Source organism: Xiphophorus maculatus, chromosome 21 (assembly GCF_002775205.1).
Source record: "Xiphophorus maculatus strain JP 163 A chromosome 21, X_maculatus-5.0-male, whole genome shotgun sequence".
In the NCBI taxonomy this organism is placed as follows: Eukaryota; Metazoa; Chordata; class Actinopteri; order Cyprinodontiformes; family Poeciliidae; genus Xiphophorus; species Xiphophorus maculatus.
The window spans coordinates 11,831,631-11,851,468 of NC_036463.1; the positions used below are offsets into that span (position 1 = coordinate 11,831,631).

Here is a 19,838-nt window from a genome sequence, read left to right on the forward strand (position 1 = left end):
TATGGCTCATCATTTTCACTCTGCATGCCGAGGCTGGGCTCTCCTGGGGGTATCTACACCTTTCTCATCTCCCTCTTCTTTGTTCAGTCTTTCATTAACCAGCAAATCGCGTCCACCCCTGTTTTATACGAGTACCAAAACACTCGCTACATGAAAACACGACTGCTGTGTAAAGATGCCAATTCGGAATAGAATTTAAGAGAAAGAGATCAATAAGAGGAAGGATATTGGTGTTATTCTCTGTAGGTGGTTTAGCAGTGAAGCTTCCTGCTAAACCACGAATAGGAGTCTTATTGAACGTGTGAGGCCATCAGCAGGTCAGTCTCAAACCTCTGCCCTGTTGAATCGACTGAGTTTTACTCTCACTGTTCACTCCTTTTTTTTTTTTTTCTTCGTTCCCTCCTTTAGCGCTGAGCCCGCCTCCAGCTCTGCCAAACCTGAGGACTCCGGCCAAATGCAACTGGGATCAAATGGCTGAAGAGAACCACAGGGAGCTCTCCCTCCAAATGTCACAGTTGTTTGAAGCTGGCAGATAGATTCCCTTAGCGGGCTGCTGCCAACACAAAGGCGGTGAGGGGACCAGATGTGTTTATAAGCCTTAATAAAGCCCATGCGTGGCAAAATCACTGGAAAAGAGAAAACTCTAAATGCAAGGAGAGGGAGGAAGTTTTCACACCCCGTGCAAACACATTTTGTAAGTGTTGTGCATTTTACTGGCCTTCTATGTAATATATCAACATATACTGCAGAATTGAGAAGTTGACATGGCAGGCAAAACCTGAAAAGTTTGATGTGCATTTGTATTATTTTAGAATATATGGAAAAGCTGCAACTAACTATCTTAATTATCAAATATTCAGATGATTAATCGATTAATCTGCTAAAACAGCACATTCTATAGATTATTAAAAAATACTTTCAACATGCAAAGAGCTCAGCACTTTCTGCTCAACTTTACATCAAAATAGTTTTATTGATGTTACATGGTTATATATTTTGATTTTTTTAAATTAACAGATTAATAATTAAAATTGTCCTTTTATTCTAGATAGAACATAATTACAGACATGGTTTTATATCTTAAATGCAAAATTTATATATTTTTTTACTTTTTTAGATTACTTACTGCTCTAAGTATGTTATTCTTTCAGCAAATTGCCTTTTTTGAGTCTATATATTCTAGTAAATGATTAATCACTTACTAAATTGAATGACGATTATTTCTATAATTGATTATCACCATTAATCGTTTCAGCCATAACATATATCACCCACTTCTTCTTTGTAAAACAGCTCAAGCTCAGTCTGGTTAATCAGAGAGCTGCTGATGTGTGTGTACATAAACAAGAACACAAACACACCCACAGTAGAAGTAAAGTTTTCTTCAAACACTGACCTGCTCAGCCCGATCATATCCAGCATCCTGCTTCTCCACCTTGACCTGGGGGTGTTCCTTGACCTTCACCTCCCCGGGCTCCAGCTTAGAGACCTTGTCCTTCATTACAGTGTCATCCTTATCCAGTAGATAGCGCAGCAGTGCATTGTCCTTCTTCTTTGGGCTCAACGGCTCCTGCTTGGGAGTGATTTCTGCCCCCGACGACTGGTTCCCAGCACCTTGTGATTGGTCCTGGCCCAGCTCCTTGCCTGTAGCCTCAGCGGTGAGCTTGGCCAGGTCTACAGGGGATGTACTGTTCTGGAGCAGTTGGTGGAGGATTTTGTGTTTTTCTTTGAGCGAGGTGGCGTGAGTGTTCCCAACCGCGTGGCCGCCTCGGACCCCAGCGCCAGCCTGGTCCTTACCCTCCCCTCCGCCGCCCGGCGACAGGGGCGTCTCCAGGGGTTCCGGCTTGGTGGTGAGCAGCTGCAGTAGCTTGGTGTTCCCCTTGTTGTCATGGACACGGCTGTGAGCGTCGTGACTGTCATGACCGTCCAGGGACCCCTCCCTCTCCTCCTTAGGCTCCGTTTGGTTGCCCTCGGCGTGTCCCTGATTCACCTCTGAGTGACTGCTGAAGTCTCCTGCTCCGCCCGCATTGCTCGAGCTTCCTCCAAATTTCGACATCATGTGAGGGTTTACCCCTGACCCCGGCGTGACCCCAGCTGGGGAGCCTATCTTCCGGTCAGGGGAGCCCAGTGTGTGTGCATGCGAGGGTCCGTGCCCCACACCATGGCACTCACTGAGGGCCTGCAGAGCGGACAGAGAGCTGCTAGTGTAGCTGTTAGAATGGGTGCTGCCCGCGCTTCCAGGGCCGCTGCCGCACATACCGACAGGAGAGGGCGACTGCAGGCCCCCGGCTACACGGGGGCTCCCCGCACCCCCTGGGCTGCCCCGGTGCCTTGGTGACAGCATAGAGTTCTGCTGAGCCGGGTGGGGCCCCCCAGCCGGACTGGGGCTGGCACGAGAGGGGCTGTTCATCCTCCAGTTGGGGCCCTGCTGCGGCGGCTGCATGCCCCCGGTGTAGTTAGGGTGTGGAGGGGGGCAGCCGAAGCGGTAGCCCTGCATGTGGCCCCCCATGGCTGCAGGCTCCCGGGGGCCGGCCGGGCCTGGAGGAGAGAAAGGCGTGCTGTTGCTGCTGATCGTAGTGTCTTGCCCCTGAAGCCCCAAACCGGGCAAACTGCACGGGGTCGGTGGAGTCATGGAGGGGTTCATCGGTTTGGGGGTCATCCCCGTTTCCTGTCCACCTATGTCCTGACCCATTCCACACACCGGGTGCTCTCTATGAACAGATACAAAAATGTCTTAATTATTAAACTTTTGGACATAAACAATAATAATAAAAAAACAACACAGTGAGAAGTTACATCTCTGCAAGTGTTTCTCATGCAATCTAAAAAAAAAAAAAGAAATTAGATCCGAGTAGGAACACTTCACTGACTCACTGGGTAACTTCTGCACCAGCTTATCACAGGTATAAATCTTAATAGGAGTGAGGATAAATATAGTCATGAAGGGATAATCAGCTAAATAGACTAAAGCTCTTTTATATTCTCCTTGCTGTGATTTTAGCCAGAGTGTCTTTAATGGATTTGGACTCACAAAACAAGAAATGAAACAAAATACACCAAAAAACACCTCAGGAAATATCTCCACTTTAATATTTTACAAAATGTCAACTCAAAACCGTAAAATGGAATTGTGAATGGAGACCATAAAAGAAGTGAGTTTCGTTTGTAAAAAAATACCGATGTATAAAACGGCAGTGCTTTATTTGGAATCACTGCCGCCATTAACTTTGTGTTGAGCTGCGTCGCTTTCCTAGAACAAATCGCATTAAGATTTATTGCTGTAATTAACTTTTGTGCATACTCTTGTCTTTTTCCTCAATAGATGGGAGATATTGCCATTCATAAAAAGGCGATCCAAAGTGCTTTACAGGAAATCAAATGAAAGACATTAAAATTGCCAAAACCTTGAAGCTTGCTTAAAATGTCTAACACTTTAAAGAATTGTATAAAAGCACAGAAAACGTTAAAATGGTCATTATTATCTCTTAATGTCACATTTCAGTCACACATTTATGTTTGCACAAATGGTTTGTTAGTGAGACTCTTTAGTGGAAAGCTGCAGTAAACAGAGGCGGTTTTAGTTTCTGCACATCTCAGTTATCTTAGAAGTACTTTCTGTGCTTTTCCTTACATGGAAAGTATTTCTGGCTCAGTATTTGTGTTGAACTGGGTGTTTTTTCCTGGATGGAGTCAATGAGGGAGCTACTGCTACCATTAACTGTTTTCATAGAACACGTAATCCTTCACTTGAACCATAAACTTAATCTAACCACTATTAGATTTGTGGCGCAAACTAAAGGATAGAATAATCTCCCGTAGGTGGAAATTCAGTGCATAAGGAGAAAGGGGACCAACAAATGGAAATGATCTGAATTAAATTGAATTCAGAACATCCAGGATGCTACCAACCAAGTTATAAATCACTTGTGCTTGAGATTAGACACACAGGCAACAAAGATGTTATCTTCTTCACATACAAACAAAACAGTAGTTGCTGTAGAGCATAAACAGGCTAAAACACTTAAGCAAATTTTAAGATTAGTTTTCTTTCTGACAAATGTGTAGTTATGGGGACATACCTCTGCAGGAGGTGCAGGGACATGTAGAGCTGGGGTTCGTTGGTGGCAGATGAGCGCACCAGTTTGCTCTTGGTGTGGGCAGAAACGATGGTTCCATCAGAGAGGGAGAACCGGTAGATTGGACTGAATGCTTGACCGTGGCGGAGAACTGTAGACACAACAGGCTTCACTTCAGCAAGCACAAAAACATTTTTTTTATATATAAAATAAAACAAATGTGTTCCTGCTGGTTCCAGTATTAGAATAGATTGATGGATAATCCAAGAACTGAAGTTCATGGTTGGCTGATTTTTGTTGCCATTCATTAAAATATTTAATATTTAAAGCTTTTTTTTCTCCAGAGCCTTGAACTTCTTTCCCCTCTTCGAAACATCTAAAACAATCTTCAAAATCTTTTATTATGACCTGATACAACAAACAAACATGGAAGCTATGTACCGTTGAAATTACAGTTTCAACCATTTTACAGTTTGTCTTTCAGCTTTACATCTCCAGAGACATTTCTGCCCATTCTTCTTTAGAATACAGTTCATGGTCAGTTATACTGGTTATAAAAGTGTCCATCCGACTATTTATATTGAATTTAATGATTTATTTCTGAGACCAACTGTGAATATGTGTAAAATAATAACCTTCTTGCTGGTGTCTCTTGGCAAAAGACATTTCCCCATCGTTCTGTAGATGGAACCTCTGGATGCAGCGCCTTACTAGATCCTCCCAACCCGGCTTCATGGACGCTCGCAGTAGACTCGTGTCCAGAGACGTAATCTTACCTAATCACAAAAGAGGACATTACAGTAGCTGCAGATATACGGAATTATAAACTTCCTATATAAAATCTCCCAGCCCAAACTGGCTGCTAAGTTTTAACATTTAAAACATGAATTTCAGGTTCAATAAGTCACTGTTTTGCCACCTGGTTTAACATGTACATCCAGGATATTTGTGTCGACACAGGCAATCACTCAAAGCGGTGCACACTTGTCCCTCAAGTATGTGCCATTTAAAATGGAAGCAACAGACCGCTTAAAGGGCTGACAAACTCCCTCCTGCTTGACTGACAGCTACATGGACCAACTTGTCACAGCAGCAATAACAGGAGCCATTTACAGCAAAACATCACATTTAATAATCACTAAGGCATCAAAAAAGAAACTACAGAGGCAGCCTGGCAGCTTACATGGTGTTTTGCTTAATTCTAAGGGGGGAAAAATGTCAAACTGAATGCCGCAAATGGTGGCCATTGTCACGCTCTGTGTGGCGCTAACGGACAGCTCGGTAAGTAGAGGCTTCCATTCATGCGCACCTACGGAAGCCTGGGTGGGAAACTACAGGAAATTACTATATGTCGCTGACTAACCATGAAGGTGTGTTTTTTGTGATGTGGTTGTGGGTGTGCATACCACACAAACGACATTAGTACATCAGAGGCCAGGTGACGCGCACAGAGCTGTGTGCAAGTAAGCAACAGTTTTTCTTTTCACCTCCCACAGTGCAGACAAGATGGGTGGCTGCAACTAGCTTGTCCAATCTTAACGGGGTCTTTGGATGATGCTTAAAAACTTGGCAGAAATGTTTGCTAATTTGTGGAGAAATTGAAATTTCTTTCAACACTTTTTTTTTTTACTTCTTTTTTTTTTTACTCAGCCTAAACAAGTATTAAATCGGATGCATATTAAGATCTCCATGCGTCTGTTTGTAGCTGCTGTCCGTCTGATTCCCCGTACCTTGCAGGTCCTGGCGAGTGGTGAAGCTCTCATGAGTGGGAAGCATGGGCCTTTCCTTCGTGGGAACCCTCCGAGCCACGCAGATCAGGCACGACTGGAAGTCTGAGCAGAAAGAAAAAAAGAAGAGAACGAATAAACGTCAGGAACAAAAGACAAGGTGGAGGATGGAACAAAGAGGACGGGGATAAAACAGGAGAGACGAAGAGGGAGTGAGAGGGGAGAACAAGGGGGGCGTAAAGGATAGAGACAGAGGGAGGGAGTGATAATGAAATGCATGTTATTCCCAGGCAGCATAATTAATACAGTTATTAATGAGCGTGGGGATCAGGGCTCCACTCCTTTAGCGAGGAGCAGCTATTGCTGGCGAGGGAAATGATGTAGTGTGACCTTTTGAAGGAGTGAGTGACTTGATAAGTGTTTGCGTCCGCACCTCCGTCTGGTCTCGGCTAAAGCGTCGTCACGCCCTCATCGCGCCTCAACACGGCTCAGTAATGACACTTCTTCAGCGCACGTAAAAAAAAAAAAAAATTAAAAATGACTTCGCCAATTCAACTGCTTGGGTGACCCCAAAAAGTCTGCGGTCCAACTTTTTGTGAGCCAATAATATCCACAATCCCTCATGTTCCCCGCAGAGATGTGTGCTACAGGCTATCACACACACATGTGTGTATAGAACCTCATGGGAGGTCTGGCCATCAAAGATCTTAATCGTTATTAATTTCCACCCCCCAATTCCCTTCTTTCTGTTTCTGTCTGTGGCGAATTCCTCCATCTGTAACCGCCGATCGTGCTCTGATGTTCGAATGCCCATAATCTTTCACACACCTTCAGCCAGAGATGTTCTCATGTTTGCCGGAAAACAGCTGGCAACGTTAGCCTTTTATGTCGGGTAGTTCATAGTTCTAGGCTAATCAAAGCGTTTCTGGTTGGAGGTCATGTAAAGAACGCTCATCTAACGCAATAGAAACAAAGGGGCCTCATCTAGTAAAGTCTACATAGACAGAGAAGACGGGGCTTTTTTTAAAGATGTGTCCTCTGTTGCCGTACACTGATTTCTAAGTGATAGACATAAATCTGTGTCCTTTCAGTTTTCAAAGGTTGGAATTTTAGCAGTCAGAAGAAAAATGACATGAAACTAAAATAGGCATTGAGTTTGAAACAACAATCCAATGACTGAAGGACTTATCACGGTGTGATGCAAGTTATGGCCACCAGGGGCTTGCAATATTCAGCGATTCACAAATACACAAAATAATTGGGAAAGAGGCATTAAGCATCAGTTAAATATGCAAACAATACTATTATTTCAAAGAAAGGGGCATAATGACAACACAAACAGCATTAACAGCCCATTTATTACGATTATCTATTTGTGAGTTTATTCAATTTTACATTTGCATCAAAAATATCCTTTTATTTTTATTATGTATATCATTTAGTTTCATGGAACAAGTGGCTGGGGAGAGGGAAGTCTGGGCCTCCCTTCTTAAGATGCTACCCCCACGACCCGACCCCGGATAAAGTGGAAGAAAATGTATGTATGGATGGATGGATTTAGTTTTATTTAGAAAAAGAATCTCATTACTCCTCGTTTGTAGGTTTGCGAACCCAACCTTGAGTTATTTGTCTAGACTGAGAAGCTGTATTTTGTCAATATTGGTCATGTCATTGCAAGTTTCCTCACTAACATGTTAAGTTTAAACAATATGAATGACATAAATCAGTCCCATTAAATAGTCTCCATCTCACCTGAAATAAATGCAAACCTTCAATTTGATGGGATGTACTTAAACAATTTAATTTTAAGAAACAATTGCTTTTAAAAATAATTATTGCCACATTTCATTTAAATCTCTAAAACCCATTTTCAAACAAATGCAACAAAAAGCATTTCTTTCTTTTGTATATATATATATATATATATATATATATATATACATATATATATATATATATATATATATATATATATATAAAACTAAGATGATTAATTTCTATGAAATTCTAAATATCACTTTTTTTTATCTAGTGCTTCCTAAGCAGAAAAAAGAGTCATGTTAATCTTGCCCATGTTTGAAACCGATAACTTTCAAAAAAGGCATCATGTCTGGATCAAATTTTCACTTTGACACATTTCATTTCATTTTTCACCATAAAACATGAAATGTACTCAAATAAAATACTGGAGTTTGAATGTGTTCACTGTTCAGTTGTGCTGCTGCATCATTACTTGCTTTGAGCGCACCTGTATCAGGCTTAATAAGTTGTTACGAATTTGCTAAGTATGCAAGATCCACATTGCCTGTTACAAATGTAGAAAAAAAAAGTAGCCATAGCTATTTTCTATTTATGGCAACTTCCAAACAAGTAAGAAATATGCAGATATGTCAAAATGTTACACTAAATTAAAAAATAAAAACAAAAAAACCCCATCTTGTCCAAGGTTGTTTTATAAGGTTACTACTTTAGTGTCAACTGATCCTCCAATCCATCTCTTCCCCACTTCCCTCCCCACTTCCATACCGTCTCCTTCCTCCTTGATGGACTTGGGTTCTGACACTGCAAAACACTGCATGGTCTCATATTTCTGCTGCTGGGGCTCGTGCGACTCGTCCTGGTTTTCGCTGTGCGGGTTCACCAGCATTCGGCAGTTGAACGTGTGGCTGTTCCTCCTTGGACCCTCGCTGGACCACGGGACGCCATTGACTGCCGGAGAGAGAAGGAGAAAGAGAGAGAGAGAGAAAGAGGTGAGGCAAAGGAGACATTTATAGTCTGGAAGAGGGTGGGGGGGACACTTTTACCTGCGACTGAAAGTGAACAGTGAAACATGAAGTATGCAAAGAGCGAGCCAAGAGGAGGCGAGCGCGCTGCAAGTGGAAGACATAATGAGAGCAACATAGAGAGAATGAAAGCAAAGGAAGTGCGAAAAAGAGGAGAGCTGTTGCTGGGTAGAGATCAGTTTTAATGAGCAGTTGGAACCCTGAGCCATCCATCCACAGCAGTGCATCACAGCCAGGCCTCCACATGCACGTCCTCCCAAAACATCACTGCCCATCTTTCTTCTCCTGTCCAACACTTACACAGACACAAAATAACTCACTCAGACACACACACGCACGCACGACAAGCAAGATAAAAAAGACATGTATGGCCAACTCATTTCTTTATAGCAAACTCCCATCACACTCCATCTGGTTTGTGATCTCATTCAGTGCATTGATAATCTCCCAGTAACTGGGACACAGCCCAGTGATCATTTCCAGGGTACTCTGCTCTGCGCAGCTCTCCCACCCAGATGGCCGGGTACTCAGACCTCAATCCGGAGCACCAGCAGAGGAGAACTCAGCGCTCCTGACGGGATGCAGTAACACAAAGCTCACCTTATGGGAAGTGAAGCCGTACGGGTAAATTTGAAGGAACAAGATGATGGGGGACAGATGAGGGGGGATTCCTGAGCTAAGCTGAGGATTGCACAAACAGTGGTAATGTTTACATTAAATAAGCACAAAGAATAACTTTAATGGGTGGGCTAGAAAGTATGAGAAATTGAGAACAAGAAAATAGGATCTCGATAGGAGTGTGCGGCAGAGAATGAGAGAAAAACATTTAAAAAAAGGGAAGAGAAGGGGAAGTAAGGGCACGAAATGAGAATGTAGGAAGAGCATTATGCTGCTGACAGGAGAGAGAAGCCAAAAAAGGAAGTTAATTAGCTGAGAAGCGAGGGAGGATGAGGAGAAGAGTGAGAGGAAAAAGTCTGGGCTGAGCATCAGCAAAACAGAAAAAGAAGAACCTTTAGGATCTTTGCACACTGCAAATTTATTTTTTTTTTTTTAACAAGCCAGCTTTCCGGCACTAAAAAACCACCATAAACATTTAAATCACAACGACATGGCTAATAAAAAGCACCAGGTGATGCAAGGTAGATGGAGCAGAGGCAGAATTCGTTGGCAGGGAGAATAAGCCGAGGGCTAACCGAGGGATTTAGGCAGCAGGTTCTTGATGAACTCGGCGTGATCTCCGACATGCAGCACGCTGTACACGCTGGTGTTCATCAGCTCCTCCTGGTTGTAGCGCAGGTACTGGGTCACGTTCTCAGACACGAACACGATGTTGCCCTCCATGTTCACCACGAAGAAGAAACCGTCGAGGGCCTGGAGGGGCAAAGAGGCGGTTTAGAGTTTGTTTACAAAGTTCCTCCTCACAAAAACACAATTCATGAATAATTAGGATTTTATTTGCGCAGCAATCACCCTCATTAATCAGTCTATGTTAATAACCCTGCTGCAAGTGGCCTAAAGGGGGAATATCACCAATTAATATGCTCTCCCTTACTCAGACAAGGGAAAGCTGCAACTTTAATTTATTGATGCAAGTAATTGTGTTTTTCTTCAGATTTACTGGGTTTTAATCTCTATTATTTAGCATGAAAGCATTCAAAAACAGCAGATACTATGCAAATATTGTCTGATGTCTGAGCAACCGGTATAAATTTGTCTTTTTTGTATCATACCATTTACACACAGCAAGACAAGAAAACGTGTAAAGAAAAATAGTACAATGTAAAAAAAAATAAAATAAATTTTTAAAAAAGCACTGAAAAAGTTTTAAAAGCAAAGTTAAAACATGCCAAAAATGAACAAAGTAATTTTGGACCTTTATGGAAAAGTTGCAGGAATAACAAAAGAGTTTTAGTCCCAATTTAAAGAAGCCAACAAAATTCTGGACATATCAGGTTAGAGTGGAGGAGCAAAGAGAAAAAATGATGCTTCCTCTAATTTTGTTCTGGTCATAGCTCGTAAGGGGAGATCAGAGAGGCCTAGATAGTTAATACTGTAAAACATAAGCTTAAGATCATTCTAGACCTTATAGACCAATATGATATCAAAATCTATTATTTTACAAACATGCAGCCATTTAAGTTTGTTTTCCTGGTGTGTGCCTGATTGTTTTTTTTATCCATAAAGACACAAACACATTAAGTGACCCGAGAAAGCAGCCTCGAGAAACTCCAAATATAATATTTCTCATTCATATTTAAAACTGTCAACACACAAAAATATTATAGATGAAGTTCCTATTTAAAAGCTCTCCATACCAAACTAATGCAAGAAAAGCAGCTAATAATGACACAAACTGCTGGATTAGAAATTAGCCCTGCCAAGACTTTTGAGTTTGTGGTGAAATGGCAGCAGAGTGGTGTATGGCAAGACAAAACCTCATATAATTAAGCAACTGTAGCAAGCATCATTCCACCTGCCACCAAAATGTTCAAACAAGATGAGTGACTTACTATTTTAATTTAAGCTAATTTAATTTAAGCTTAGAATTTTGCATTGTTTTATAATGCCTTTTAATTTGCATGAAGGACCAATTGAAACTTTTATCTAATTTATTCTAAATACACGACTAGTTATTATTTGACATTTAAGCCCTTAGAGGAGCAAAATGTGGTTGAAAGCTTTTTAAACCGTTTTGCAAAAATAACTAAAGAGGCTCGTTCCTAATATGGGCGATTTCTTTATTTTATTAAGAGAAACCAGAAAACATTTGTATTATCTGCCATTTTCCGTTCTACCATACCCATAACGACCCACGACCCAAAAGTGGAGTACACACTGAACTCTCATTTATGTTACATACGCTTACATAAAAACCACTGGTACAATTAGTACCAGCCAAAAAAGCTGAACATCAGTGAAACTGATAAAAGCAGAATAAACCCATGTGGCTGATTAAAGCATAAGAAGGAGGAGCAGCACTTAATTGAAAGAACACAGCCCCAGGTCAGCCATTACACACAAGCTGGTGTCAATTAGGCCATCAAATCACCTACAGCCTTCAGGAACAGAACGTTGCCGCTTGTAAAGCCGGTGTCACGATAGAACCAAATACATCTGCTCTTCACCCCTGCTTAATCAATCGCTACAGTTAAACTAAACAATTGTGAAACTTTTAGCGCGACATACAATACATTTATTTTCAGTCATTCCTGAAACAGCTACAAAACCACACAGTCCAACACCCCCTCAGACAAAATGTTAAGGTTCGCTGAACCCTTCCATTTGATCCAAGATTACAGCATGATGGAGGTTCTCCCTCGCCTGCTCTGACACTTCCAAATCTAAAAACAAACTCAAAGCTACCTCATCCATCAGTGCATTAACTGGGCCTGTTCCAAACTGCAACGTGGTTGTGCAAGTCCATCCTGTGTGAGGAAAGAGCATGGACTGGACGAGATAAACATTGCGAAGTGCCAACTCTAATGCTCCTCCAGACACTGTTGCTCAATGCCGTTAGCCAATACTTTTAATTTACAGTGCCCTCCTTAAATATACACTGGAGAGACGGCTGAGCCAATACAAGTCAATGAGTTCCAAACGGCAACGTTGGGAATAATTGTACAATCTCTGCTCCCAGCTCTATTTACTTGTGAACAATAACTACAGTCTACTGCTGCAACATGACATTAATAGTTTTTGGTAATGACTAAAAATAATAAAAAAAAAAGGTATTAAACATCATCGAGAATAAAGAGTATTCTGAAGATGGTGCAAAAGCCATGTAAAAGTATTCATGCAAGTTGAGATTTTGGAGATTTTGTCATGTCCGAACCAAATATTTGATATTTTATTGGGATTTTATGTGGAAGATCAACACAAAAGGAGCAAGTAATTCAGGGTTTCTGCAGTTTTTACCAACTCAAATGTAAGATTTTAAGACCTATTTAAGGTCATTATCAATAATACTTAAAAACTAGAAAAACAAAATTTCTGAAGAAATTTAGCCGGGGCCTGCCAAGGCGCGCCCGTCGGGCTTGGGCCCGGCGTCGTCACGCCACAAATTGGCGTCGACGCTAAAGAACGCCGCAACGTAATCAGTGGCACGCGGAGAACCGCAAGAACGTTAAGCGAGGCGGACGTGCACCATTCAGTACGATTTAAAATGTTGTCAAGGCTTTTATTTTGGAAGTTTTGTTAAACTTCATTTCAAAGGGCCAAACTAATCCCATGCGTAATAGTCCTTGGGTTAAAATAGTTATATAATGCTCAAAACACAAGTAGCTGATGTAAAAATATTCAAGGCTTTTATTTTGAAATTTTCAGTATGCTCCATTTTAAAGTTCCGAACTAATCCCATGTGTAACAGTGCTTTGGATGAAAAAGTCATATACGGCCAAAAAAAGCAATTACGTCATGTAAAATATTCAAGGCTTTTATTTTGAAATTTTCAGTATGCTTAATTTTAAAGTTCCAAACTAATCCCATGTGTAACAGTGCTTTGGATGAAAAAGTCACATAAAGCCAAAAACAGCAATTACCTGATGTAAAAATATTCAAGGCTTTTATTTTGAAATTATTATTATGCTCCATTTTAAAGTTCCGAACTAATCCCATGTGTAACATTGCTTTGGATGAAAAAGTCATATACGGCCAAAAAGAGCAATTACGTCATGTAAAATATTCAAGGCTTTTATTTTGAAATTTTCAGTATGCTTAATTTTAAAGTTCCAAAATAATCCCATGTGTAACAGTTACTGAGTTAAATCAGTTATATACAGCCCATAGCAGCGGGTAGTTCTAAAGGCCAGTTCTCAGTCCTGATCTGTTTCAACTGAGGATAGATAGAACTACAGCGATGCGTATTTGTAGTCCAAATCAGCAGCCAACAGCCTCTTGAGTTCCGTTGCCATGGTAAATAATGGTCTCAGCAGGTGTGAGCTGTGAGTCATACATGCTCAAACACACAATTGTGTGTTTGAGCCAACACGGTTTACTGAAAAAAAGCATTGGAAACAAATCCTTCTTGTTCGGGAACCGTAATACATATTCGAAAAGCGTTTCGAGCGTATGAGAGGCCTATGTGTCTTCTGCGATAGTCCCGAGATTCATATCTGTACCTCACTCAGAGCATTTACAGTGATGAGAGAAAGAAATGTTGTGCCCAGATCTGAAATTCTATTCAAATACATGGGAGAGAGCCTCAGACAGCCTCAGAAAATCCTGTCGCATGACTTTGCTCTGAAGCACCGTGACAGAAAACCGTACGGTCTAGATAAATTTCGAAAACATTTTACCGGAGCAGACAGGCGTATCAATGTCAGGACCGATTGTGATACTAATCGTGCGATATTTGTGGGCGTGATGGCGATTTCAAAAATGATTTGGGCTAAAAAAGTTGTCTTCATCTCTCACTCTAAGCAGCCAGAGACGCACTCTAACTTTAGGAAAAATGAGAAACTTTGGGTCGCTTAGAGGCAAATTGTGGACAAACCGTAACTGGTATCGACGAGGCGTCTTCACTTTCGAAGAGATCACAGACGTATCTACAAAATGAAATTTGAATGGCATTTCTAGGTGAATTTGTGACGACACAGAAAATCCTCAAAAATAGGGTATTTCTAGGATTTTTCCCATTGACTTATAATGGGGTTTTTTTCGTAGTTTTTTGCGAATTATGTCGCCACGTTAAGCCCAAATCCCACCAGAAGTAATAGCTGGAATGGCGTGAATTTTCTGCAGGTTTTGATACCTCATTTGTAGGTGTGCACCAAGCGGTATGAGCCGCATTAACGGTTACGGAAGAAAAATAAAGAACTAGAAAAACAAAATTTCTGAAGAAATTTAGCCGGGGCCTGCCAAGGCGCGCCCGTCGGGCTTGGGCCCGGCGTCGTCACGCCACAAATTGGCGTCGACGCTAAAGAACGCCGCAACGTAATCAGTGGCACGCGGAGAACCACAAGAACGTTAAGCGAGGCGGACGTGCACCATTCAGTACGATTTAAAATGTTGTCAAGGCTTTTATTTTGGAAGTTTTGTTAAACTTCATTTCAAAGGGCCAAACTAATCCCATGCGTAATAGTCCTTGGGTTAAAATAGTTATATAATGCTCAAAACACAAGTAGCTGATGTAAAAATATTCAAGGCTTTTATTTTGAAATTTTCAGTATGCTCCATTTTAAAGTTCCGAACTAATCCCATGTGTAACAGTGCTTTGGATGAAAAAGTCATATACGGCCAAAAAAAGCAATTACGTCATGTAAAATATTCAAGGCTTTTATTTTGAAATTTTCAGTATGCTTAATTTTAAAGTTCCAAACTAATCCCATGTGTAACAGTTACTGAGTTAAATCAGTTATATACAGCCCATAGCAGCGGGTAGTTCTAAAGGCCAGTTCTCAGTCCTGATCTGTTTCAACTGAGGATAGATAGAACTACAGCGATGCGTATTTGTAGTCCAAATCAGCAGCCAACAGCCTCTTGAGTTCCGTTGCCATGGTAAATAATGGTCTCAGCAGGTGTGAGCTGTGAGTCATACATGCTCAAACACACAATTGTGTGTTTGAGCCAACACGGTTTACTGAAAAAAAGCATTGGAAACAAATCCTTCTTGTTCGGGAACCGTAATACATATTCGAAAAGCGTTTCGAGCGTATGAGAGGCCTATGTGTCTTCTGCGATAGTCCCGAGATTCATATCTGTACCTCAGTCAGAGCATTTACAGCGATGAGAGAAAGAAATGTTGTGCCCAGATCTGAAATTCTATTCAAATACATGGGAGAGAGCCTCAGACAGCCTCAGAAAATCCTGTCGCATGACTTTGCTCTGAAGCACCGTGACAGAAAACCGTACGGTCTAGATAAATTTCGAAAACATTTTACCGGAGCAGACAGGCGTATCAATGTCAGGACCGATTTTGATACTAATCGTGCGATATTTGTGGCCGTGATGGCGATTTCAAAAATGATTTGGGCTGAAAAAGTTGTCTTCATCTCTCACTCTAAGCAGCCAGAGACGCACTCTAACTTTAGGAAAAATGAGAAACTTTGGGTCGCTTAGAGGCAAATTGTGGACAAACCGTAACTGGTATCGACGAGCCGTCTTCACTTTCGAAGAGATCACAGACGTATCTACAAAATGAAATTTGAATGGCATTTCTAGGTGAATTTGTGACGACACAGAAAATCCTCAAAAATAGGGTATTTCTAGGATTTTTCCCATTGACTTATAATGGGGTTTTTTTCGTAGTTTTTTGCGAATTATGTCGCCACGTTAAGCCCAAATCCCACCAGAAGTAATAGCTGGAATGGCGTGAATTTTCTGCAGGTTTTGATACCTCATTTGTAGGTGTGCACCAAGCGGTATGAGCCGCATTAACGGTTACGGAAGAAAAATAAAGAACTAGAAAATTTCGGAAGAAATTTAGCCGGGGCCTGCCAAGGCGCGCCCGTCGGGCATGGGCCCGGCGTCGTCGCGCCACAAATCGGCGTCGACGCCAAAGGACGCCGCGACGTGATCAGTGGCACGCGGAGAACCGCAAGAACGTTAAGCGAGGCGGACGTGCACCGTTCGGTACGATTTAAAATGTTGTCAAGGCTTTTATTTTGGAAGTTTTGTTAACCTTCATTTCAAAGGGCCAAACTAATCCCATGCGTAATAGTCCTTGGGTTAAAATAGTTATATAATGCTCAAAACACAAGTAGCTGATGTAAAAATATTCAAGGCTTTTATTTTGAAATTTTCAGTATGCTTCATTTCAAAGGGCCAAACTAATACCACGTGTAACAGTGCTTTGGATGAAAAAGTCAAATAAAGCCAAAAAGAGCAATTACGTCATGTAAAATTATTCAAGGCTTTTATTTTGAAATTTTCAGAATGCTTCATTTCAAAGGGCCAAACTAATACCACGTGTAACAGTGCTTTGGATGAAAAAGTCAAATAAAGCCAAAAAGAGCAATTACCTGATGTAAAAATATTCAAGGCTTTTATTTTGAAATTATTATTATGCTCCATTTTAAAGTTCCAAACTAATCCCATGTGTAACAGTGCTTTGGATGAAAAAGTCATATAAAGCCAAAAACAGCAATTACCTGATGTAAAAATATTCAAGGCTTTTATTTTGAAATTTTCAGTATGCTTCATTTCAAAGTTCCAAAGTAATCCCATGTGTAACAGTGCTTTGGATGAAAACGTCAAATAAAGCCAAAAACAGCAATTACCTGATGTAAAAATATTCAAGGCTTTTATTTTGAAATTATTATTATGCTCCATTTTAAAGTTCCGAACTAATCCCATGTGTAACATTGCTTTGGATGAAAAAGTCATATACGGCCAAAAAGAGCAATTACTTCATGTAAAATATTCAAGGCTTTTATTTTGAAATTTTCAGTATGCTTCATTTTAAAGTTCTGAACTAATACCACGTGTAAGAGTGCTTTGGATGAAAAAGTCAAATAAAGCCAAAAAGAGCAATTACGTCATGTAAAAATATTCAAGGCTTTTATTTTGAAACTTTTGTTAAGCTTCATTTCAAAGGGCCAAACTAATACCACGTGTAACAGTGCTTTGGATGAAAAAGTCAAATAAAGCCAAAAAGAGCAATTACATGATGTAAAAATATTCAAGGCTTTAATTTTGAAATTTTTGTTAATATTCATTTCAAAGGGCCAAACTAATACCATGTGTAACAGTGCTTTGGATGAAAAAGTCAAATAAAGCCAAAAAGAGCAATTACGTCATGTAAAAATATTCAAGGCTTTTATTTTGAAATTTGCAGGATGCTTCATTTCAAAGGGCCAAACTAATCCCATGCGTAATAGTCCTTCGGTTAAAATAGTTATATAATGCTCAAAACACAAGTAGCTGATGTAAAAATATTCAAGGCTTTTATTTTGAAATTTTTGTTAAGCTTCATTTTAAAGGGCCAAACTAATACCATGTGTAACAGTGCTTTGGATGAAAAAGTCAAATAAAGCCAAAAAAGAGCAATTACGTCATGTAAAAATATTCAGGGCTTTTATTGTGAAATTTTCAATATGCTTAATTTTAAAGTGTAAAACTAATCCCATGTGTAACAGTTACTGAGTTAAATCAGTTATATACAGCCCAAAGCAGCAAGTAGTTGTAAAGGCCAGTTCTCAGTCCTGATCTGTTTCAACTGAGGATAGATAGAACTACAACGATGCGTATTCGTAGTCCTAACCAGCAGCCAATAGCCTCTTGAGTTCCGTTGCTATGGCAAATAATGGTCTCAGCAGGTGTGAGCTCTGAGCTGTGAGCTCTCAAACACACAAGTGTGTTTGAGCAAACACACTTTACTGAAAAAAAGCATTGGAAACAAATCCTTCTTGTTCGGGAACCGTAATACATATTCGAAAAGCGTTTTAAGCGTATGACAGTTCAATGTGTCTTCTGCGATAGTCCCGAGATTCATATCTGTACCTCACTCAGAGCATTTACAGTGATGAGAGAAAGAAATGTTGTGCCCAGATATGAACCGAGGTCGGCTGTCACTCTAATATGAGCAAAAATGAGAAACTTTGGGTCGCTTAGAGGCAAATTGTGGACAAACCATAACTGGTATCGACGAGCCGTCTTCACTTTCGAAGAGATCACAGACGTATCTACAAAATGAAATTTGAATGGCATTTCTAGGTGAATTTGTGACGACACAGCAAATCCTCAAAAATAGGGTATTTCTAGGATTTTTCCCATTGAGTTATAATGGGGTTTTTTTCGTAGTTTTTTGCGAATTATGTCGCCATGTTAATCCCGAATCCCACCAAAAGTAATAGCTGGAATGGCGTGAATTTTCTGCACGTTTTGATACCTCTTTTGTAGGTGTGCACGCAGCGGTATGAGCCGCATTAACGGTTACGGATGAAAAATAAAGAATAATAATAATAAAGAAACTTTTCTTGGGAGAATAGCAATAGGTTCCTGCCATTGCTTTGCATGGCAGGCCCCAATAAAGAAACACTTTCTCCGACAATAGCAATAGGTTCCTGCCATTGCTTTGCATGGCAGGCCCCAATAAAGAAACACTTTCTCCGACAATAGCAATAGGTTCCTGCCATTGCTTTGCATGGCAGGCCCCAATAAAGAAACACTTTCTCCGACAATAGCAATAGGTTCCTGCCATTGCTTTGCATGGCAGGCCCCAAAAACCAGTATAGGATATACAAGATTAAATAGTTCAGCCACGACAAAATTTAAGACCTGTGATTAAAGTATTTAAGGCCAACTTCCATTTTTTAAATGAATTTAAGAGTTAAGAATTACATTCTAGATGCATGAACTTAAGACATTAAAAGTGCGTGGAAACTTTGCAATTGTAAAATGAAAGTAAATATTTTTAAAAGTAATATGAAAAAAATAATAATTTGGTGTGCATTTGTTTTCAAGACCCCTTGAGTTAATACTTTGCAGAACCACCTTTCCCTACAAATGCAGCGGAAAGTCTTTTGGTATACATTTCCTTCCACTGATTTGCAAAACCATGAAAAAATGAAAATAAATAATTACATTCCAAGAAAGCAAAGATTCCTACAACACTATGTCTCCCCCACCAGGCTTCCCTGCATTGGGTTGGTTTATCCAGAAAGATGAGCATCAAATTTGAAGAAAAGCAAAAATACTGCTCTCATTTGTCCAGAGTGTCTTTTTTCACGTATAGAACAGACTGACGATTTTAAAATCCACTTCAAAACTCCATACAATCCAAGCAAAATACATTGAAGTTTATGGTTGTAACATAAAATCAGGAAAAGAAGATATGAATACTTTTTAAGGCACTGCATACGTAGCAGTGATGTGACGTAATGAATCTGTCCACAGAAGGTTAAAAGAGCAACACAATGTTTCCCCACACTCCTCTCCATCTCTCTGTGTTTGGAGAGCAAAGAGTCTCAGAGGGGTGGGGGGGAGAAGGGGAGACGGGGGAGATGGGGATGTGTGTTTCTGCTGCTGGCCTTTCTCCTCTGAACGGCCTGTAATGAGCCCAGGATCGCGGAAGGGATCGCGGCTCGGAGCGGAGCTGGTGTGAATGGCCTATCGCCGTGTTTTGGGGACTGCTGACAGATGGGAAAGCTCGCAGGCTGCGCTGGGCTATATTTAGCCGCGAGTTAGTGTGTCGATTCAGTGACGCTGGACCAGGAGTGCTATAAATATTCCATGACAGGACGGATCTAGAGGCGAAAGAAGGGAAGATGAGGGGTGGGGGAGTGAGGGAGACCTGAGCAAGCCGGGGAGGGCGG

The 19,838-nt window shown here is 40.8% G+C and overlaps 1 protein-coding gene across 5 annotated transcripts in view; it reads right to left on the reverse strand.

Annotated features, from left to right (window-relative positions):
• The window catches only part of ncoa2 (nuclear receptor coactivator 2), an 81,068-nt gene that overhangs the window by 20,974 nt on the left and 40,256 nt on the right, over positions 1-19,838 (reverse strand). For all 5 annotated transcript variants that reach the window (XM_023326259.1, XM_023326258.1, XM_023326261.1 and 2 more), the window contains exons 6-11: positions 9,780-9,957; positions 8,330-8,512; positions 5,807-5,908; positions 4,712-4,852; positions 4,080-4,227; positions 1,397-2,711 (exon numbers count right to left, since the gene is read on the reverse strand). In XM_023326259.1, coding sequence (XP_023182027.1) covers positions 1,397-2,711; positions 4,080-4,227; positions 4,712-4,852; positions 5,807-5,908; positions 8,330-8,512; positions 9,780-9,957 — 2,067 coding nt within the window. The remainder of the gene's footprint in view (positions 1-1,396; positions 2,712-4,079; positions 4,228-4,711; positions 4,853-5,806; positions 5,909-8,329; positions 8,513-9,779; positions 9,958-19,838) is intronic.